The 22,915-nt window shown below is 36.3% G+C and overlaps 6 protein-coding genes across 9 annotated transcripts in view; all 6 read right to left on the bottom strand.

Moving 5' to 3' along the window:
• On the bottom strand, window positions 51-1,924 carry LOC104769131 (pentatricopeptide repeat-containing protein At5g09450, mitochondrial-like). The gene is made up of 3 exons (XM_010493272.1): window positions 1,744-1,924; window positions 1,339-1,648; window positions 51-1,215 (listed from the first exon to the last, which is right to left on the bottom strand). The coding sequence occupies exons 1-3, from the start codon at window positions 1,779-1,781 to the stop codon at window positions 313-315; spliced, it is 1,251 nt and encodes a 416-aa protein (XP_010491574.1). The 5' UTR covers window positions 1,782-1,924; the 3' UTR covers window positions 51-312.
• LOC104769129 (classical arabinogalactan protein 1-like) lies at window positions 2,030-2,628 on the bottom strand. The gene has a single exon (XM_010493271.2). It carries the CDS (start codon window positions 2,537-2,539, stop codon window positions 2,198-2,200), a length of 342 nt encoding a protein of 113 aa, XP_010491573.1. The 5' UTR covers window positions 2,540-2,628; the 3' UTR covers window positions 2,030-2,197.
• LOC104769128 (protein EXORDIUM-like 4) lies at window positions 5,263-6,458 on the bottom strand. Its single transcript, XM_010493270.2, has one exon. The coding sequence runs from the start codon at window positions 6,377-6,379 to the stop codon at window positions 5,540-5,542; it is 840 nt and encodes a 279-aa protein (XP_010491572.1). The 5' UTR covers window positions 6,380-6,458; the 3' UTR covers window positions 5,263-5,539.
• Window positions 11,997-13,403, bottom strand: LOC104769127 (2-hydroxy-6-oxo-2,4-heptadienoate hydrolase-like). The gene is made up of 4 exons (XM_010493269.2): window positions 12,700-13,403; window positions 12,513-12,605; window positions 12,341-12,408; window positions 11,997-12,228 (listed from the first exon to the last, which is right to left on the bottom strand). Exons 1-4 carry the CDS (start codon window positions 13,354-13,356, stop codon window positions 12,111-12,113), a joined length of 936 nt encoding a protein of 311 aa, XP_010491571.1. The 5' UTR covers window positions 13,357-13,403; the 3' UTR covers window positions 11,997-12,110.
• On the bottom strand, window positions 13,595-17,296 carry LOC104769126 (outer envelope protein 64, mitochondrial). The gene is made up of 13 exons (XM_010493268.2): window positions 16,809-17,296; window positions 16,447-16,599; window positions 16,234-16,358; window positions 16,022-16,147; window positions 15,697-15,879; window positions 15,466-15,610; window positions 15,160-15,328; window positions 14,870-15,004; window positions 14,569-14,769; window positions 14,344-14,471; window positions 14,206-14,257; window positions 13,971-14,040; window positions 13,595-13,871 (listed from the first exon to the last, which is right to left on the bottom strand). Exons 1-13 carry the CDS (start codon window positions 17,048-17,050, stop codon window positions 13,789-13,791), a joined length of 1,812 nt encoding a protein of 603 aa, XP_010491570.1. The 5' UTR covers window positions 17,051-17,296; the 3' UTR covers window positions 13,595-13,788.
• Window positions 17,843-22,915, bottom strand: part of LOC104769125 (calmodulin-binding transcription activator 1) — a 6,499-nt gene continuing 1,426 nt past the window's right edge. For 3 of the 4 annotated variants that reach the window (XM_010493265.1, XM_010493267.1, XM_010493266.1), the window contains exons 3-13: window positions 22,683-22,798; window positions 22,457-22,545; window positions 22,036-22,078; window positions 21,785-21,914; window positions 21,545-21,598; window positions 21,159-21,445; window positions 20,199-20,663; window positions 19,327-20,018; window positions 18,612-19,197; window positions 18,177-18,521; window positions 17,843-18,083 (exon numbers count right to left, since the gene is read on the bottom strand). In XM_010493265.1, the coding sequence (XP_010491567.1) occupies window positions 17,961-18,083; window positions 18,177-18,521; window positions 18,612-19,197; window positions 19,327-20,018; window positions 20,199-20,663; window positions 21,159-21,445; window positions 21,545-21,598; window positions 21,785-21,914; window positions 22,036-22,078; window positions 22,457-22,545; window positions 22,683-22,798 (2,930 nt within the window). In that variant the 3' untranslated portion in view covers window positions 17,843-17,960. Of the gene's footprint in view, window positions 18,084-18,176; window positions 18,522-18,611; window positions 19,198-19,326; window positions 20,019-20,198; window positions 20,664-21,158; window positions 21,446-21,544; window positions 21,599-21,784; window positions 21,915-22,035; window positions 22,079-22,456; window positions 22,561-22,682; window positions 22,799-22,915 lie in introns of those variants that run through there. The other variant, XM_019242487.1, reaches the window with a different exon arrangement.

Here is a 22,915-nt window from a genome sequence, read left to right as displayed (position 1 = left end):
TTTTGTTTTAAGCTTTCAAAAAATCATACTGTTTCTACACTAAAAGCAAATACACACTTACGAATATGCTACACTTGTTCTTAAACAACATACAAAAAAGCTTGCATCTATTTTAGCAAAATATTCCGGTGACAAACTCGACGAGTCTCATGACCTCCGACGTAAAGAACAAAAGATAAGTAAAAATCACAGTGTAGAGAAGAAACCTCTATTTTATTCATTTACCCTAAATGATGACTGATGATGAGCTTGATCTGATTCTTGCAAAGAGCATAAAAAATTTCACAACTTATTCCTTAAGAGACTCCAATCTTATGAGTCATCATTTTCCAAGCTGCATTTCTTCTGAACCAAGAGCAAGTGAAAGTCGCTGGCTTTTTCATCTAACCCAACATCTCGAAAAGCATTCAGAATCCTCGAGCAAGCAGAAGCATCAAACTCTGTAGTCTTAGACTCCTTCCACTGATCAATAACTTCCCCGGCTTCTCTTAAATGACCAAGCATTAGGTAAGAAGAAAGAACACAAATGTAGCTTCTGCTGCTCAATTTCTGGTTAGTGTTTCTCAAAGACTTCCAAATCTGATCTATCATACCCTTGTTTCCTAATCCAGTATGCAGAATCATAAGGAAGTCATACGTGACCCATTCTCTTTGGGAAATAGATTTCTCAGCTTCGACGGGTGTAGTAGACTCAGCATTAGTTAGTCTACTACTGTTTACGTAGATACTAGTAAGATCTATATATCGAACCCAACCCTCGCTAGAACTAACATCATCCCTCATCTCTTCAAGAATCTTTCTGAGTTCATCAATGTTGAAAGTTGCAGCACATGAACTTAGCCACAGGTTATAAGTAAAAATATCCGGTGAAACGTTTTTGTCCTTGAGCACTCCGATAACCTCAGGTACTTTCTCAACTTGCCCAACTGACATGTATAAAGTCATCATCTCGTTGTAAGTGATAGCACCGAAGTTAAGACCATCAGTCTCTATGATTCTCCTGAACAAAGCCTCAGCTCGTTCGGTTTGTTTGGAGCCAGCATAAGCGTGAAGGAGAGAAGTATAGGTTTCAGCTGTCTTTGAATCTATATGCAAACCTTCAAAGTAGCGTTCAGCTGCATCGATACCGAAAACTTTCGAAATCAGATCAATGCGGGATGCGTAATCAGCATCTGAGATCTTGGATTCTTCATGGTGAACCATCCACTCTGTAACCTATTCATAAGTCATAACTACTCAGTTCTCAATGCAAATTTCACGGCAAGGACACAAAGCAATCAATCTAGAAACTAGGAGCCACGAATTCCAATTTGAAAAGTATCGAAGTTGGTAAGGTACCTCAAGAGCGTGTTTGTAACGGCGAGTTCTTCTAAGCTCTTTGGAGATGTCTCGAAGTTCATTGACTGTAATCTGATTCCCTTCACCTATCCATTTCTCGAGAACAGTAGTCGCGCTTCGTTTCGGAAGCCTCAATCTGAAAATCCGGCTCCTCAGATCATCTTTCTCCTCCGATTCCGATGATTCCTCGAAAAGCGAGCCTCCGATTGCTGCATCAGCACTGTACGAATTCGAGAATCGCGATGATGATTCGGTGTTGTTGCGAATGAAATTGCTTCCACCGACAACACCATTGTTATTCGTCAATCGACTACATTCAAATCATAATAAGAACTGTGAATCAATTTTTATCAGGAAAGAAAAAAAACGAAATCAGTAAGAGAGAACAGGTGAGAGTAGACTCACCATCTAAGAGTATGGAAGAGCGAGCGAGTCGCCGCCATGGATTCTTAGTTCGTGTGAGTGACGACGACGACCAACAAAAAAAAAAAATCTAAAAACGATCACTTACTGAAGCTCCAATTTCGTGTCAAATTGTAAAAAGAAAGAATATTAATGGGCCAATGAAATTCGGCCCATTAAGATATATACACGGCGACGGAGAGAAGCCACCGCCGATATCAGCGATGTGGGCAATTCGAAGAGATGAGCTGTTACTTTTACTTGTTCACTTTGGAATTTTAGAAAAATATCTCTCAAATTAATTTAAGCTTAATATATTGATGATAATATAATGGGTACAATACAATAAAGAGCGCTACAGATTAAACCGAAATCCAAAACCAGATCGAGAGAGTAGAAAAAAATAACAATGAATAAAGAGATAATGGTGATTTCATCGGATCCAGCTAGCGAGAGTCTAGATAGCCAAAACGGCAGCGCATAGGAAAACAGCGACGGATCCACCAAAAACTGTGTATCTGTTGGAAGCGGCGTTGCTGCCCAATGCTGGAGCAGGAGCTTCTGACGGAGAATCAGAGATGGAAGACGGACTGAGTGCTGGAGCGTCGATTGAAGGAGAATCAGCTTGAGGCGGCAATGCGGATGATTTAGGACTCGGTGTTTTGGACGAAGATGGAGAGATCATACGTCTTCCTCCCCCGCTGAATGGAGCTGGAGCAGGAGACTGAGCAGCCACCACGGAAGATATCAGGAGTGTCGCCACGAACAGTAAAACTATGGTACTTCTGGAGATCGACATTGCGATAGTTTCTAAGAGAGAGATTTGAATTTGTTGTTTCGCTGCAGACTGAGTTTGCTTTGCTCTGTTGTTTTGTTTGTGTTTGGGTGAAGAAGACTACGGGTTTTAGCTTGTTTATATAGAGTTGAAAAAAGAGGGTACGCTGTTTAGGACCGCGTTAAATCTGTAGCGTTGGTTTAAGAAAAGAGAAAACGAGTGAGATCGGACGGTTGTAGATTTTTTTTCCTTTTGAGACGCAAAGTGTGAAACTGTGAAGTGGGGACACGGTAAAGACAACGCGGTTGGATTCGGCCCTTTAACTACGGCGACAACGGCTCGTTGAATCATAACCGTACGCGTGGCTATCGATGAAATAATATGGCCGTTGTGTTAATAATTTTTTTTTTCCTTTTGTGACAAGAGCTTTATTTAAAGACAAAAGTTAATTTCGCAAGAAGAATTTTATTTTTCTCATGTAACGGTCGATTATTTGGAGAAATCTGTTTTTTTTTTTGTTTACAGTATATGAGGTTTATTATAGTTCTAATTTTTTTTTAGATTTCTTTCCCTTGTTTAAAAAGATTTATAACCTAATTTTACTGTTCCAAAAATTGTTTTTGTAGGAAATTGTTTCACTCTTTTATTTTTTATGTTTTTATAGAGTGATATAATTAAGAAAAATGTTGTGTATAGTAATTTCTGCTCGTCGTTTCAAAAAAAAAAATACATATACAAATACCAAAGAGCTGAGCTTTAGGCCATGTTTATATGGAGATCAGATGGGGTGTTCTTAGGTCTTTTAAAAATGCAAATAATTGAATAGTAGACTTAAGATCAAGCTCATTGATCTTATTCTAGAACTGTTCTTGGGCCTGATCTTGTGTGACGTGTCTCTCTCGGATTAGTTGAGAATATATGGAATAAATTTGGACATTAATCTATGTATTAATTAAATAAAATATTTGTCTTGTTTAATTAATTAAGTAATATGTTTGTTTGTTTTTTTTAAAAAAAATATTTACAATGTTTTTTTGTTTCATAAAAATATGGTATTGTATTTTGAATTTTAGTAAAAATTTTATAAGTTTGCAATTAAAATGTTATTTTATAAATTTTTATAATTGTAATATGTTTAAGAATATTAATAAACATTATATTATTAAATAGTATTAAATATTCTTAAATTTTTTATTAAACATTAATCTATGTATTTATTAAACATTCTTAAATTTCTATAAGAATATTATGTTATTAAATATTAAGATCTTAAACATATTCTCCCAATAACTAATTTTTTAACAAAAGTTCTTAACTACTGATATTACATTATTTTCACAATATTTATACTCTAAAAACACCCTAAACTGATCTCCCTATAAACATGACCTTAGTTAACGGCGTTCAAGAGTTCCTCGGTTCACGAAAAAAAAATCCTTTGGTGCTGAGCGAGTTTATGGTGTCGTTTGCTATATATATATTATTTTTTTTGTAACCTTACAGTTTGACAGTTTGTCAAGAAAAATCTAGAAGACTAATTTTACTTCTATTCAGCCTCTCTAATTCACTATATGTTCTTATAATAGTAGTATGTATGACAAAATGCCTAAGAATATTAAATTTTGGTTTTTGGTAAGTGATACAAACACAATCTATCATGGGGCTGAACGATTTATGCTGGAAATTATCAGCAGTACTCTGCCTTCGGAGTCTTTAGATTTGAATATTGAAATCCTTACTTATTTTTATCGAATCATTTGGATCAAAAGATATAGTGTTTGTTATTTACTATTTATTAATTAAAACATAGCATTCTTGTGTCACAAAGGGAATCAATGACTTTATCTTCAGTTTGATTTTTGCACCAAAAATAAAAAGTTCTTCAATTTAATTTTGCATAATATATTGATCGTAAATATTTCATCATATTTTATCAAAAATAAAAAGTATAGAGTCTACCAATTTAAAGTAAAAAAAAATAACCGAAAAAAAAAACACTAATCATTTGAGTTCACTGATCTGATGTGAAGGCATTGCAAGATGTTTAAAGTGAAGGGGAGTGCGTATCTGATAGACTGGACAACATTGGACTATTTTTTGGATGGGAATGAAGTTGGACGCTAAAGTCCTAGGTGATTTTTTTTTATGAGGGTCAGTGTTAACACTTACCAAACCAAATTCATAAAGCATGTGACCTTATTGAAAGAATATAAATAGTTGTAGGTGTAACTTATAGGTCCAATAAAAACTTTATCAAACTTTTATTGGAGCGACTTCATTGATAGCTTACTGCTTTCACTCTCATCACCTAGAAGATACCATTGATTCGACAAGCCTGTTCCAAGCACTGAACACCAACCAACCCACTGGTCATTATTTAAGAATTTATGGGATAATTTAATTCAAGGAACCAAAAAGGTTAGATTGGTAGGAAAACTGGATAATAAAAATTAAATCATGTTTTCCACTCCCACAATATTGAATAGTAGTAGTAAATACCCCATACCATTGTTTAGTAAGCAATATGCCAAAGCCTATATAGCTTTTATTAAAAGTGAAAAAGTGATACACTATTCTATATGTTCTCTTTCTCCTATCCCCCCAAGTCCCAACATCACCTTTATTCTTTCATCATGCTTCTTTTTTGTTTACCGTATCAATGCAAAATTTAACATAGTTAATTTCTTAATACGCTTTCCGGTTCTCTATGAAGTTTGATTCTCTTGATTATAAACACGATAACAATATAAGGTTAAAATTCTTTTTAGGGGAAACTACAAATCGATTTTTATTATCCGAATTAAAATAGATTATATGAATCTAATCTTCACATACTTCAAAGATCGAATTTACAGTACAGTACAGGGCACAACAAAACGACAAAGCAACACACATCCCTTTCCCCAAACTCCTCCGAACCAAACCGATAGATATCTACAACTTTTGTTTTGAGTACAACAAGCTTTTAAACTCGCCATCACCATTGATTCCTTGCCACGTGCCCCATTCAAGACCATCTGATATTCAAACCAAAGTCTTACACGTCGAAGTCTGAGGGTCCCACATCGCCGGCAAAAGATATTTCCTACCGGCGAGACCCAAAGCGTTGTAACTCGCTCCACTCGTCTTGTCTACGAGAACCCGACCCGTGTACCCCGGGTAAGCACCCGAACCGAATACTCCGGTACAAGCCGCGACAGCTTCTTGAGACGGGTTTGTCACGGTGTTAACAAGAAGAGTCGCGAGGTTTATGATCATCCCGTCAACTCCGACGTCACCGTTAGGCGCGACTAGCGGCGGTGACTGAGGTCCGTAGATAGGCTGATGAAACGGCCACGCGCAGTAACCAGGACACTGTGTTTCAGAGTTTCCCACCCACACGTAAGCTCCACTTGCCTTTGACCCGTGAGTCCCGCATCGATTCATACAGAAGCCTTCAACGTAGACGTCTTTCGCCGTTAATACGACCGTTATCGAACGAGCACCACCACCGTTAAGTTTGCTTGACAGAGCACGGAGATAAGGGCTCTTCAGAGACTTCCCGATAGGGTAGTTCTCTAGGAGGAGCTGCTTACCGACGACTAAATTCGAGACGCCTTGTTTGTACTTCTCAGTCGTCTTCCACCACGCCGCGACGGAGGGGCTTTTGGCGACGGCGGGGGAACCGATAGAGCGGATGAAGTCGACGACGACTGAACGTTGGGTTGGTGTGAATTTACCGTACCAAACGAGATTGAGAGTGACGCTTCCTTTCAATGGAATGCTGCTGCGGCGAGGCTTCTGCTCGACAACCGCGGCGGTGGAGAGGCTGACAGTGGCGGAGAGGAGAACGAAAAGAATGGCAAAACGGTAACTATAGGCCATCTTGGGAGGAGGAGGAGGAGAAAGATGGAAGAGAGACTAGAGAGGTTTTGTTCTGTTTTCTCAATATTGATGATATGAGTTTGTGAAGTGAGAGAGAGCTCTATTTATATTAAACCGGAATATTTTGAAACAGCTGTAAAATGCGAAGAGCGTACATGTCAACGTATTGACACGTGGGTATATTTAATTGGTTAGGCAAGGGTTTTGGACAGCCTGTAGTGAGGTTCTTCTAGGGGTGACGTGGTAGTTTCCATAAACGTTTATTATAATCATTTTTGTGTTTGAAAAAAAAAAGAAAAAAAAAATTAAATGTAGATATTATGCGACAAGGATAAACACTTCCGTGCATGTCCGGATAAAAGTTTATACTATTTACATTGAACAGTACACGTCTGGAGTTATTGAAAGGAAGAAAAAAAGGAAAAAATTGTGGCTGTGAATGTTTTAAAGAACATTGCATTCTAAACGTTTTTGGGTGCACCAAGTTTACATATTTACACTTTATCATAATTGACTAAAACATGGGCGTTTTTGGAGTTGGAATTAAAGTTTTGATTCTTCGATATACACTAGTGCTGGGCACGGGACGGGTACCCTTGAATTTTCTCCGACCCTTTACTCGTCCCGACCCTAACGGGTAACAGAAAAAATTTACTCATACTCGACCCTTAAATAACGGGTACCCGGTAAAAAATAGTTGACTCTTTACTCGTCACGACCCTTTATTATTACTCGGAAAACGAGTACCCGATAGAAAAATGTTAATAATCGCAATAATAATTTTATTTTTTGAAATCCAAAAAATGAAAAATTCATAAATTTATGCAAAATATAGTTCCAAAATTATAAAATTACGAATTTTGAAAATAAAAATAATATATTAATTCAGTTAGGCTAAGTTGAACTTAGGTTTTAACTCTAACTCTATAAATTAATAATAAATAATAATAATAATAATACAAAATATTAACGGGTATTTACGGGTCGGGTAGCAAAACGGGTAAAGGGCCGAGTAACGGGACGGGTATTGAAAACTAAACTAATACCCTATACTCGTCCCTTACTCACGGGTAATATAAATATAATACCCTTTACTCGACCCTAAAGTTGCGGGTACCCTTTTTTTGGGACGGGTACGAGCCGAGTAACGGATCGAGTACGGGTAACGGGTATTAGTGCCCAGGCCTAATATACACGATAACTTTCAGCAACTAGCCTTCTATCTAAACCGACATACAACTAACTACGCTAATATCGTAATAACCATGCTATTTAAAACGCTGCTTCCAGCTATTCAAAAAATCTATTGTATTTGAGGAAACCCATAATGGTGATAAGCATTTGGTTTCTGTAGGGACCAAATCCTTGCGTATTTCAATAATATGAACTAGGTATTTGTATGTATACAGTTATACTATAGAAATATCAAATTATACAATGTGTGTGTTCAGCAGTGTGGTCAGTAATAAGAAGGGGTAAGGCGTACGAACCACGCCCTTTCATACGTCAATTATTGCCTTACATCTGCGTGGTCCAGTACTCTTCTCGTTTTCTTTAGTCTCTTTTTAATTTGAAAAATCTTTATCTTTATTCGCCTCTTTAAAAAAAAATCTTTCACTATATATACCTTTTGCTTTATCTATCTAGATTCTAGAACGTTTGAGATTTTTTTTTTCTCTATACTGTCTTTCTATAAGCATGGACATCGAATGATGCGGCCTCAATTTTAAAACATTAATAACTGTATCCTTCAAAACGTTATCTGATGCGGCACCACCTCTCTGTACATTTAAATATGAATACGGTCTTAAGCGTTAACTTACCTAATTTCATATATGAATATGATGGTAGAACTTTAGAAAATTTAAACTCGGGTAAAAAAGAGTAGAGCCGTTTACGTCAAGGCACGACATACGAGGAAGATGAGCCTTGCAGGTCCCCTACATATGTGTAAAGATACGTTTATTAAAACTTGAAATATACGCCTAATTTACGTCACCTTGTCAGTAAACTACTCTCTTCTGTGTAGTAAATCTTTACCTTAGCTCTGCCTCCGTATAATTTAAATTTGACACGTGAATTTCAGTCCTACAAATAAATATCTACTAAAATATCTGTCACCACTCACCACAATAGTTTAACTTTCCGTACAATGATAGAAAACAAAACCTTAAGATTAATTAGGACAAATTAAATAGTTGCAGTTACCATTTTAGCAGATAATTTAAAATACTTTTTCATCTTTATAAATACAGATTTTTGTCACTACATACTATATACTAAACTTTCAAGTATTTTTCCTATGATATTTTGTTTTGCTGGACTAATTTATGTAACATTGTGTTTCATAAAATCAGTTCTCATTAATTTTATTTATCATAGAAACATGTTTACGTCAAATTTGTATAAATTATAGTTATATTTGTGCCAATAATATGTAATTATGTACTATATCAAGTTTGAATTTGAATGACAACACAACGACAATATCAATAATACACTATATAAAACGTTTAATAATAGTATATTATATGTTTGGGTCATTGAAGTTAATTAATTAATATTATTTCTCCAACCAATAGACTAACTAATAGCGTGTAAGAAAAAAAACATAAAAAAAGAAATACTAATATAGAAAATAATACCCCACAACATTTATCCGGCTTATTCGAAAGCTAAATAGTTTCGTCAAATTATAGATATAAATGTGTTTTTGTGTAAGCGTGCGTGTGGATAGGTATATGTAGTTGCCAAGGTGATTCGTAGGGCTATAAATTGAAATGAAAGGCGGCAAAAGTATGAAATAATACGAATGCCAAACAATGCTTCGTTGGCATGATATGTGACACTTATGGTTTGATGTCTTGTGAAAGTGACAAATTATACGTGAAACGAGCAATTATACATATTGCACGAGCAGATATATGTGTACATTGTATATGGCCTAACTTCAAAATGAAATGAAAAAATAAAATCAATTGGCCGCTACATATGACCTAACCTACTAACACCCACTAATAGTAGTTGCTATCCAATTGGAAGGAAACGTACAAAAATAAAATTCAAGAAGAACATAACTTAATTATTTAAAAATCAAAACAAAAAGATAACGTTATTCTAATTTCTAAGCAATATGAAAACCGAATCGGGTAAACAAAATAACAAAACGATGTCTAATGTTTTATAGAAGTTGATTTGAAATTAAACCATGCTATTTTTTTTTCATACAACAAGTTGGTGGTGAGAGCTTTGGTCAAAAGAAACTCGGAATGGAACAATGCAATTGCAAAGTTAATGGAATGGGCATGGCAATCCGAAACGAAATATCCGTTTGAAGTTCATGTGATAGAACGGGAACGAGATTTTTTAACAACTAAAAACATGTTTGAAATTCAAAAGATCACGTAAACAGATAAATAAAATGAATGATCATCTATTTTTAAAACGGTTTATTAGAAATTTAGATATTATATAATATTATCGTATTACAATTATAAGCTTAACAATTAATACTTGATTGGATATATTTCTACTTGATGAAAAAGATATGAAATTTTGAATAAAATGTATATATATGTCGGCGAAGTCAATTAAAGTTAGCTAGTCGCATGTATGTAATGTTAAACACACCCATTCCCCTCCATATCTTAACTTTTGACTTTTAAGGGTAAACGTAACAGTCTTATGGGCAAATGTTGCATGCATGCCCACTTCTATCATTGTCATTCTCCGTTTTTTCCCTTAAAAATTTTTTTTCGAGTCAAAGAATGTAAAAGTTGGGGCATCTATATACGAAACAAAAGCATATAATTGAATTGTGGTTTCAAATTGCGTTGAAAGTTTTTATAAAATATGGTTCATAAAAGCATAACATCCATTTTCTGTCAAATATTTATAATACATGTATAAAGTATACAATAACTCAACGTAAGTGATTTTTTTTTGTTTGCATATAAGAATTATAAGAAAATTTTAAGTTAAAATTGTCATTTAAACACGATTACAATACTGTAACACACTAGCTATTACAACATGCAGACGCTATAACATTTACAAATTAACACACACAAAAGAAAACATAAAAATCATTATAATTATAGTGCAATGACGACAACTACCACCACACTTAATTATAAAAATAATAAAATCATAACGACGTTGCTTTAACAACTACAATAATTAAACTTTTCTATTGACTGGAGATGCTGAAAAAGACTAGCGAAAGCAATGTAAGTCCAACTAAATTATTAGTTCTGTATATAAATTAAATAGTCTTTTTTTGTTAGATGATTAAATGGAACTAGTGTCTGAAAGCATGCATTCAATTAACGCACAGACGAGATAAAGAAGCAACGTAGTATAATGTAAAAATAACGAGTCATTTGATAAAATAGTATGGTATTATATATAATACATGTATAATTGATATTATTAAAAACGCACAGACGAGATAAAGAACTAATGTTTTTACAATTTCATAATTTGTTGTTCTTGCAAATAAATGAGTGAATGACTAACATATGGTATTTTACTGCATATACGCAACAAAATATATAGGTTAGGGCGTAAAGGGGTCAGTGTCTTAAATTAAATCTTGTTGTCCTCTGATCATTAATGTAAAACGTCACGACGTACTTGTCAGCATCCGATGTGTGCCGGCAATTTCATCAAACCCACACAAGAGCTTCAATAATTATTAGTCCGCAGAAGCAGCCAATAACACATCAAACTATTCTCTATTTTCTTAATAATTAATTAACATGAATTTTCATGAGCCAAAAAATGTTAGTAACAGGCATGATCCACACCCCTTATATAAAGCTAAAAAACGCCACTAATTAAGTAAATGAGTCAAGTCTCACAATATCAGTGTAATAGCTATTAAAAAATACAAGTGAAATAATACGTACGTACATCTCTTGGTTTAACAGAAGAAAAAAAAGACACAAGGATCCAATCATTATAATTTTGAGGATAAGTTGGGTTGGATAATCTATAAAAAATTGTGAGGTGTATATGTTGCCGCCGACCGACCGACCAGCTTCTCATATTGACAAACCACTCTCTCTAAAACAAAGATTGGTCCCAGTTCTCTTGTCATGTATAGGAAGTACATATTATTGGAATCTTACCAATATAAACTAGAGAGAGAGCATCGTACAACAGAATTGGACAATATATAAAGTCGACAGGGGAGGAGCCACACAAGATTGTTGGACTAAACTGTATATTGATTAGATTAACTCTGGGAGCTTAATCTTATAAAACCGCATTTTTCTTTTTAATTTTTCAGTGTCCTAAATTTCTTCCTCAAAGCCCAACAATAGAAAACAAAGGCCACTTAAGAAATAATTTTAGGCCTTTTTAAGTGTTATCGGATATAGCTCGGCATTGTGATTACCATTGGCAAGTTGATCGAGTTCTTGTGCAAGTGAAGAATTGAGTCAATTTCTCATTAATCGTGGCTCTATCTGTGATGGGATAATCAAGGTCGATCTGTCGTGGATAAAAATAATCGTACGTACGTGTTTGTCATATAACATACATGATTCCCTAATTGAGTGACGTTAATGTTTTTAGCTTTTTAAAACAAGAAATTAAAGAAAAACCACAGCCTTTCAAAGTGGCAATGACAAGAAATAGTGTAACAAAGAATTGGTTATTATACATATCGTCTCTGAATGGAACAAGAAACAGATAACTAAAAAGAAAAATTAGAATACAGAATTAGTCAGAAAGAGTCGATGAGAAAAGATTTCAAATGCTTGACAAATTCCTTGGACTTCTCTAAGTTGACAGCATGTCCTGCGTTCTTGATCACCACTATCTCTGCACTTTCTCCTATATGTCTGTTTTCACCATATAATCATATAAATTCTACAGTTTCACAAAAAAGTTCAAAAAAAAATCCAAGAATAATTAATACTATATATATATATATATATATAATTTGAAAATTACCTTTTCAATCTGTAACCTAGTTCCACTGGAAAAATTTGATCTTCTTCACCCCATATGATCAACGATTTCTAATTCAACCCCAAACAAAAAAAGAAAAGAACACACAATGTTATATAACAAGTACTAATCCATAATGAAAGTTTTTGTAATGTAACGTCACACATATATGCACCTGTTTGATCCTAGGAAGATCCGAGAGTCTCCGATCTTTGAGTATTGATCTGATCAAATCTTTCTTCTCCTCTACAAACTCCGTACACATTACCTTCCAACAATGCAAAGACAAAACACATGAACAACCACAAAAATTCTCAACGCTCCAAAAGTTATTAAGAAGAGAAAAAAAAAGAGAAACTTACATCGATAAAATCCCAGAGAAAAAACGAAGGAACACCTTTGATAGGCTTAACGAAAGAGAATCTAATAAGTTCCTTAAGCTTCTCCGGAGTCTGAGGTATCAAAATCCCCGTAGCTTCTTCCAAGTTCGGCACTTTAAACAACCCATCCTCCATATCCTTCTCTTCCAAGCAAACCCCTGCGCAGCACAGCACAAGCTTCTCTACTTTCTCCGGAAACTGCGCCGCTAAACTGTACCCTACGAACCCACCGTAGCTGATCCCGACGATGTTCATCCTCTGTACACCGTGCGCTTCCATCAACCTCATCAGACACAGAGCCTGGAACGACTCTGTTCTGTTTGGTTCCGAGGTTGATGATAAACCGAAGAAGAGGAGATCAGGGACGTAGACGTTGAATCTACCGGTGAAAGCTCGGAGATGTTCGCCGTATTGCCACATTGCGTTGGCTCCGAAGCCGTGTACGAGGAGGAGGTTAGGTTTAGATCGGTTCGGTGATTTAGGGATCCAGCAATGCATAGCTGTCGATGTGATTGAATTGCCGTGGGAAAGATCTGTTGTTACAGAACGTAGACCGGCGTTTGCGAATGATTGACGGAATAACCAATCTCTTGATGCCGTGAAGCTGAAGCATCTCAACAGTTTCAGATGATCAAACATTTTTTTTTTCTCTCTTCTTTAGAAACGAAACAGAGGAGGAGAAGAGATAAAGCGTGACGATGAACAAAGGAAAAAACAAAAACAGATTTCAGTTATTTGTCGAGATGCAAACGTGTGACTTGTTTAGTAATTTATAATCGACGTCCCTGTAGTTTTACGAAATTATAGTAATGGACTTTTTTTGGAGGAGGGAGTTGTATAAAACAATTTGTGTAAAGAAGCTAAAAAAAGAGACCAATAGGATCAGATCAAAAAGTAAATTAGAGGTTTCATCCTAATCTGTACAGATGATGATGATGATGGTAGCAAAACCCACAAAAATTATTTAAAAGCTGTCGGAGATTCCAATCATGAACCTTTAGAGTGTTTTATAGATAGGTAAAACTTGGTGAACAATAAATAAAATCATTCCTCTTGTAAGGTTTTTTTCTTTTAACTCATGAGTTTGCGGAGACGCTTCTCAGCAATCTTTGCCGTCTTGTTCTGGGGTTCTAGGACCAATGCGTGTCTGAAATCTGCAGTATTTGATCAAACCATATTAATATTATATTTTTGTTTATGGAACAAGAGCACGTCTTCTAATAAAACTATAATCTGAGAGCAGTTAGTCATACCTGCAGCAGCTTCTTTGTACCGTACAAGTGATTCTCTCGCAGTCCCTCGTCTCAGATATGCCTTCACATTCTGTATAAAACAATAACGAAACTATAAGATTCCAACTTCTTTCAAGTCTGTATACTAAGTGAGTGAGCAATCCAAAGATTCCAGCTAAAGTGTACTTGCGCACACTCAACCATGTAACAGAGCGAGATGGAGAAATAAAGAAAGGTTAGGTAATCAAGTCTGCACCTTCTTATCGATCGATATAGCCTCGGTACAATCTTCTTCAGCTTGTTGGAAGCTATATGCAAATTCTCAGATCAGACGAGCATATATAATAATAGATTATCTTCAGATCAGAATGAAAGATATGACGTGATCAATTACCAGGCAAGTTCTAAGTATGCTGCAGCTCTATTGCAATAATAAGTAGCATTCGCTCCATTCAATTTTATAGCTTCAGTATAAAAGTTTACTGCCTTATTCCATTGTCGCCCCTTGTATGCAGCATTCCCCTGGAATTACATTTATTCACTGTTAACTTTCTTTAACAATAGCATATAGATCACAGCCAAATAAACTATTTGTCAAAGTGAAGGAGATAGTTTTTACCTTTTCCTTCATAAGTTCAGAAGCCTCGATACTACCATTGGTGTTAGACACTGGATCCAAGCTGGATGCAATTTCGGCTTGGTCTTGAAGGGATGCATATACATCGAGAATTGTATCGAGAAGGAACTTATCACCTCCATAGTAAGTGAGAAACGACACGGATATTGGACAATCACCGTGTTCCCCTAAAGGAATTGTAACCTGTAGAATATGTTTATTGTTGTTATGAGTTATGGCTAAAGACTGAACATGAATATTCTCCATCCATTGAAAGAGAGAGAAAGAGGAAATGGGAATATACCTGACAACATCCAGACATGCTAGCAATGCTGGAGAGTGCATAAGTTCGATCTAGAAACTCCTTCAAAGACTTGTTCTTTGTGTTAAGCTTCGGAGGGGGATCAGCAACTGTGGGGATAACCAGAATTCCATCTTCCTAGTAATAAGATACCAATATATGGTTAATCATAATAATATAGAAATGAAATTATAATACTACAACAACTTCAAAATTCAGTATTTCTGTGGCAAATTGTCCTCAAGACACAGATGGCTTTGAAAATTTTTACATTTCCAAAAATCGAAGTTTACCTTTAGAAGGCTCTGAATGGTGGCCCGCATCTCAGTTTTCACTCTGTAGAGTGATTTAATGCTCTCGTTTCTGCTGTTTAGAGCTGTAACAACATCATTGGAAAATCTTGGCCCTAGGAACGATTTGCATGTTTGTGACCATTCTTCATGATTTGTTTTGAACTCATGCCTGGTTAAAAGAAAATGGTGACCTTTAGCAAAGAGAGAGCGACAATCTTTTACTGCATCAGTTGAACAGCAAATAGAGAGAGAGAAAAGAGTATTGATGCGGTGAAATTTTCAAGTAAGTGTGAGCTTCATATATACCTTTGTATTGCCAACATGACAGATGAAAGAGCTTTCAAAGTTGATGCTGAGTTTTGGGATTTTCCAGATTGCTCACAGAATTCCGCAAGACTTGGTACATTTGAAGCGACGTATTGGCCAACGTTTACATGTTTTGGAGTCTGGTCTGCATGAGCCAGTGGTCAAGAGACGTAAGATGTGATTCTGGAGGAGGAGGGTAAAGAGACGGAAACAATACAAATGCAAACTTACAGCCAGATAAATTTTCGATTGCCTTTCTGACAACATGAACAGACTTTTGCTTGGGGATGTCAGAGAGCTCAAATAAATCATCAGCGAAGATTAAAGATCTTTGCCTTTTATGCGGTACTGCACTCAGATTTAGTAAGGCATGCCCAACTTGACACAAAACAGATGGGTCACGAGCAAACCATCCTACAGAAATATTCAATAGAAAAATTAGTACAAAGATTCTTCATATGATTCGGATACAAATATACTAAAAACTTCCAACCAATGAATGAAACAGTTTCCTAAACATTGTTTTAGAAAAGGAGGGGGAGATAATGTAATGTACCAACAGTCTCAAGGCTTTGGGAAGTAGGCAAAACTCCAACGGAAGAAACAGTCCCCTGAGATGGTCGAAAACCGAGAATACCACAAAAGGATGCTGGGATTCTAACACCGCCAGTGGTATCAATCCCTGCAAATAAAGCATTTTGTGATTAGCACAAAGAATCATAAGTAGACCAAACAAGTACATTGCCAAAAAGAGATTAAAAAAGATACCAAGTGAAAAGTCAACGAGTTCAGCCCCAACAGAAACTGCTGAGCCACTGGAACATCCTCCAGGAACATTAGATGGCATCAACGGATTAATAGGAGTGCCATAGTGCTTGTTTTCTCCAATAACCCTGTAAACAAAAAAAAATCACATTCAAAAAAACCCAAACTTTTTCCAAACCAGTTCATCATTAATGATGGGAATAGAGAAATAAATACCCAAAACCAAGCTCATCCATGATAGTCTTGCCAACACAAGTAGCTCCATGTTTCAAGAGCGTTGTGATAACCACAGCAGTCTTCTCAGCAGCCTCGTGAGTCTTCTTCCATTGTGGACTACCAAATCCTGTGATGTAATCCTTAACATCAAACCTGTCAAAAAAGCCATAAACCCCCAATTCATTAACACATGACTTCGTCTAAAGCAAGTCAAAATTACAACTAAACCCCAAAAAGTTCAAAACTTTATAAGCTAAGATCATTAAATAAACAAGAAAAAACTAAAGTCAGCACATGATTCGATTCGATCTCTGGAAAAGGAAAATAAAGTTTTGATTTTTGAGAGAGAGAGAGAGACATACGCGTCGGATATGGAGAAGGTGAGATCAGAGAGAGATTGTTTAGCAGCAGGAGGAGGCGGCGGAGGAAAAGGAAGAAGCTCGAAACGATCTAAGAAAGCACCAAAGTCTTCTTCTCTAAGGGCTTTGATCCGCCGCTTCCGAGTCTCCGCCAGAATCACGATCCCGGCCAAGGTGACGCCGATCACAACCCATACCTTGGGATTTGAGGCATTGCTTTGAATTAAAGTAAGCGTATTCGACATAACGCGAGATCTCAGAAGAAGAAGGAACGAGAAAGAGGAGAGAGAGAGAGAGAGAGAGAGACAAGGGTTTTAGGAGGGTTTTAGAGAGAAAAAGGGGGAAGACAAAGATGGGGAGAGCAACCAAACAATGCTATCGTGCGCAGAGTGTTTGGTTTAACCTTAATAACTACGAGTTATGACTTGGTGAGCCGTGAGCTCGAGTCGGTCTGCCCAAGGCGAATCTTCTTTTTGGTTTTCCTTGGAGACTTGGTTGGGGTTAAGAAATAAAAGAATTTTTTGTTTTATACTTTATTACTTGTTTTTATTTTCTTTTTTCTTTGAGAATGTTTACTCTAAATTTCTGTAATTTTTATATGATTTTATTGAACTTTTCTACTTGTGATTTTTATATAATTTTATTAAACTAGATTTTAAGCAAGTCAAACCACCCACAAACCCCTATAATAATAGTGAAAAAAAGAAGAAAATTTGATATTTTTCTTGACAATATAAAAACGAAATATTTTTAAATATTTCTGTAGTTTACTTTTTATTTGTTAAGTTTCCATATTCTGTAGCCTTGCCCGTCAATCCAATTTTATCTTCAGTTTATAGAAAATCCAGATTAAAGTTTTCATTAATGGCTTTACCAATCCAAATTTAGTAGCTAAAATTATATTTTGGCTCAATACCATACCATTCATAATATGATGTATGGATTTCTAAGAAAAAGATGACAGAAGAATCTTCAAAACGGATACAGAGTAATCCAACACTTGCAATATAACATTTAGCCTAGAAAAGCCATTATGATGGTAAAAGAAAAAAGTAATAAATTGAACGGGGGAATATGAAGTATAGTATTTACAGAGAAAGAAATAAAGTTAGAAAGTTAAAAAAAAATAGGAGTCAGAGAGTAAGTAAAAAAAATTCAAGGAGAAAAAGACATCATCAATGTGTCATCGTTCAAAAGAGAGTCAATGTCAATTAAATCGTCTTCGTCACAGTTGACTGGTCCTCCTACTTCATTGTTTATAGATGCACTTGATGAAGCCTGCCACAAACAATTTATCACAAGAATGTTTCAGCAAAATATGTTTTAAGACTCATGGTATCCATATTTTTATGTTATATGGGTCATGGGTACCTCATTTTCACGGAAGCCCTCGACAACTGTTAGGAGTCTACGGTATTGATCCCGTGCTTCTGGGTATTGAACCATCGACTTAACCCGAGTGAGAGCCTTTTGAAGTCTTTCCTCCGTTTGTTTTCTTCCCTCTTTTAGAAAATCATACTCATCTTCCTGTGGTTTCGTACAGGATGTAGCTGCCACAGTCGGTTCTGGTTCCACGGTTTTGGCAATTGCACTGCTTTTGAACCCTCTTAAGCCTTTACCTTTGCGTCTCCAACGCAAAATGATTTTCTCAAGTAATCCCACTGACCAAATGACTGTTCGGTATTGTTTCCGGACCTGATGTCCTCTCACATGAGCCTAAAGGTACATGTGATCAGATTCCAGCAATGAGAAAACAGACAATGATGTATGTAAGAGGAGGGAGAAAATATCCAATGAAAGGCAAACCTGAATTCTGACGATTCTTTGTCGGATTAAAAGAAACTCTTTTCTCTTCTTCCAACCACGATATTTCTTCTGGATATGGGTAGCAGCAGAACTAAGAGAGGGGACATCATTGTGTCCTGGAGTCTTAGTTTTAGAAGCTGCAAAAGAAACAGCTAACTCATCGGAGATATCAATCTTGTCATCAGCGTCAAATTCAGACAGCTGTTTCCGCTCGAATGATTGCATCCTGAAAACTTGGTGAAGACGATCAGCCGCTTGTGTAGCATTACGGACAGCTGTAAGTGAGTCCTTCAAGGAAAGTCTTTCTGGTAAATCACCATGGCTCATAGGAGCAGCGGTTCGCTCAGAGACTGTTTGAACAGCTTTTTCTCCAAAAGAGTTGGCAGGGCTATTTTCCTTTGAGTCCACTGTTAGCTTTTCAAGATAGCTAGTTAAGGAAGACTCTGCAAGAAAACCCGAAATTCCCCTGTGTCCATTTGCGTAAGCCAAGTCAGCTGCTGTTTTACCCAAAGGAAGCTCTGGAGATGGATCCGTCAATGCCCCAGCATCACCACCTAGAGAGACCAGCACAGCGACAGTTTCCTCCCTATAATTAACAGGACACATAGTTAGTTTGATGTAGAGATTTTGAGGAATAGTAGAGTTGAAGACGCATCAACATGATAACTTTATGATAAAATTATTTTAGGAGAAATGTGAGATAGAGTTCCTTTACCTGCCACTGAAAGCAGCCCAATGAAGGGCGGACCACCCATTGGCATCACGGAAGTTAATGTTAACTCCTGCTGCTAACATTGGTTTAATGGCCCAATCATACCCAAGCGCTGCAACAAAGTGTAAAATACCCTGTCCATCTTCATCCAGCATGTTTGGACCTTTACCCTCTTCAGTCACTTTATGGATGAGCCATATATATAGTTTTTCTTCCAACTGTTCCCTCAAAAGCTGTCCTTTTGATTCTTGTTTGGTTAAATCTCTCTGATATGTCCCTGGAAGGAAATACTCTTTCTCCTCCTTTAGCAACATAATGTTACTGATTTTTCTTCTTTTCTCCCCAACATCTTCAAATACATGGTAACCGTGAACAAAAGCTCTGTGAGCAAGCAGCTTCTCAAACCGCAACTGAAGTGATGCTGCTTCATCTGTATAGAGACCATGAACATCAGCAGCATCGATTTTTTGGGTAGAGCCAGAAAGGAAATCAAATTCTCGTACTTCACTGCAAGCAAATCTGTTGGAACATGTAACATAAAAGGGCACGAGACCAGCTGTATGCGGTGGAGCATGACAACAAAGAACGCCATCTACTAAAATCTCAGCAGGAACCTCCACTTCGCCAAACATGCATGACCAGTTATATTTTGTTACTTCTTGTGGACTAAGCAGAAATGTCCCAATAACTATCACCTGCAGATAGAGTGGTACATGAAAAAGAAATTAGTCACCACAACAAAACAACCAAAACAACCGAAAATAGAGAGCTAAAAGAGATCAGCAAAACGGAAAAAGCATTACTGATAAAAACTATGAGAAAGCAGGATCTTAACAGAATGATATATCCTCAAAGCATTTTTCCAAATATATTACCTCAACTTCTGCGTCTGTGTTAGCGCATTTTGGCCAAAAATCAACAATGGTGAAACGCTGGTCCTCAGAGAGAGAAGGGCTCAAGGAGATCCCAGCTGCTGCAGTTTCACATTCAACAGTGGTCCATGCAATATCTTCACGTGAAGACTGCATTTGCAAATCCTCCATCTCGGCAAGTTCTTTAATTGCCCACCGAGAAAAACTATCGACTTTTTTCAAACTATCTTCGTTTCTTAATAATGATTTCTTTACAGGTATATATTCAGATTCCATAATTGAAGGGGGAGCTTGATAACTATTTCCAAAAGGTTGCTGATTTTCACTGCCAAGGAGACTGGCAAATGTCTCAAAATTATCTTCTGCACTTAGCTCAAATAACGCCAGATCGATGTCATCAGTCATTCCAGAATGTGAAAACAGATCCTCCTGCCCTTTTGGTAAAAGTAGGTCATCTTGAACTGGAATCTACAGAGATGAGTATTTCGAAATCAGAGCACTTCAAAACAAATCGTCATGACAGTAATTATGCCAGCTTGAATATATAACTTTACAATATATAGTGACAAAGGAGCCATTTAACAAAAGTAGGTATTAGATGTCTTTCATCTTCCTATCTGAGGTCAAGGTAAAAACTGATTCAGGCATAGAATGCACCTTTTCATAGTAGGTACTGACAGATAAATTCAACTTCAACCAACTACCTTAACAATGCGTCAATGACAGAAATTTTAACCCTGAGAAAACTGCTAATAAAGACATGTAAAACATACATAAAGCTGACAGAGCTCCGAAGTTTGATATGTTATGAAATCATCACACATTTCTATGTTTTTTCTTCACAGTACATTTCCCCTTTTTGTATAATTCTTAACATGCATGGAAACTTTATTCTATACTTTCACTAATAATATCTAGGCATAGCTCTTTAATAAATAGTTACAAAAAGCATGCGTACACTACCTGCCAATTTGATTGCATTTGAAGAGGATTTCTGATAGGCTCTGCCATTAACCGCCTACCTTTGTCCGTATTTTCGTCCACCAGCATTGAGTCAGTAATAGAAGGCTGCATCTGAGTCAACAAATCATTACAATAAGGTTGATCATGGTGTCTTGTCAATGAATTCTCAACGGCATCCCAAGCTCGAACATCAACTGATCTCTGGGAATCACTTTCTCTGACTCTGTTCCCATGAACCTGTGAAACATTATGCATGCCAGTAGGCGGTGTCCAGCCATAGCAATTTCCTAGACAGTAAATCAGAAAGAGGTGAGTACCTAAAACATAGCTCTGACAGTAAGAGATTTATTTGCTAGCATCCTGCTTGTCCCTTATATGAGGAGTACCTGTTTGAAGTTCAGGAGATGCTCGTAAGACGGATCTTGCTTGATGACTGTCCCCTGCACCAAAACTGATATAAGGTGGTGCTGAAAATTACTCACACAGGCAAGAGCATGTGATGATATGTATATCATCACACCTCAAAAACTTGGATGAACATCGATAATTCTTCCAGGGAAAGAACTATATCTTTGAACAAATGATATCAAAGTACCAAATATACAAAATAATATAAAAAGAGATACCAGAATCAGCATCTTCACATAATGATGACAATGTGCTGGTTGGGCTTGCTGTTGAATCAATATTCACTGAAGATGTGCCATTTACAGAATTTGAATTGTTTTCTTTCATTCCTTGACTGGTCCGGTTACCCTGTATAATTTACGATATAAGATAAACTTTAGAACACTTATAAGTAGAAAACTACACTAGAAAAGAAAATTTGAATGTTAAATGATGGAAATAGTAACAGCACAGCCAAGAAGAACTATACCTTAACCTCCAAGTAGTGTACGAATACGATATGCATCAAATCTCTGTAAGAATACAGCATAAAACAAACAAAGTATATAAGAACAAAACTGGAAGCACACTATGAAGAATTTAAAATCAAACAGCAAAGTCAACTCGCACAAACGATTGCACGAAAATAGTGACTTAGTTGGTATTTTGATGTTCCACACTTAACCCATGAGGACCTCAAATATTCCAAGGAAATTAAAGACAAAGTAGCGACTATGCATTGAAATTCCACTGCATTTTTCTCATCTAAAACCCAATGAGGTGAGGTTTCACTAAAATAGCACCTTCAAAATTATGATCATAAACATTCGCTTTTCTGTCCAATCTAGAAGGCCATTATACCCATAGAACAAGAAAAACTGAAATATGTATATGCACAAACTGAGACTCACTGTTCAAGCATCCAGTAGCAACGTCTCTGAAAATTCTCGTTGCCTTCACCATGTGCATAGTAACAATGTAGCACATCTACGCTTCCTACCTATATAACGTTACTCTAAAAAAAAATTAGATACATTGCATTATCAACTAATTTAAATCCAAAGCCGGAAGTAGAACCAAGTAACAACAGGTTCCATGATTAGAACTATATAGGAGACATTAAAGAAAAATAATAACCTTGAGCTTCTCATGAGCTTCTTTGATGGTTTTACCATCCTTCTTCTTCCTCCAGTTATGTCCATCTTTCCTAAAATATCTCAGCACCTTCCTATCAAAAAGAAAGAGTGAACCACCTATAAGGGTGGGGAGATAATGTCAGTTCACAGGGAGAAAAAAAAGAAAGCAAGAATATTTAAAAACTATTAGATTGTTGTCACTAACAAGCAACGTAACAAAAAAAAAAAAAAAAA

This window comes from Camelina sativa, chromosome 20 (assembly GCF_000633955.1).
Source record: "Camelina sativa cultivar DH55 chromosome 20, Cs, whole genome shotgun sequence".
Lineage (NCBI taxonomy): Eukaryota > Viridiplantae > Streptophyta > Magnoliopsida > Brassicales > Brassicaceae > Camelina > Camelina sativa.
The sequence above is the reverse complement of the archived record's forward strand: the minus strand, read 5'-3'. Positions and strand labels throughout refer to the sequence as shown.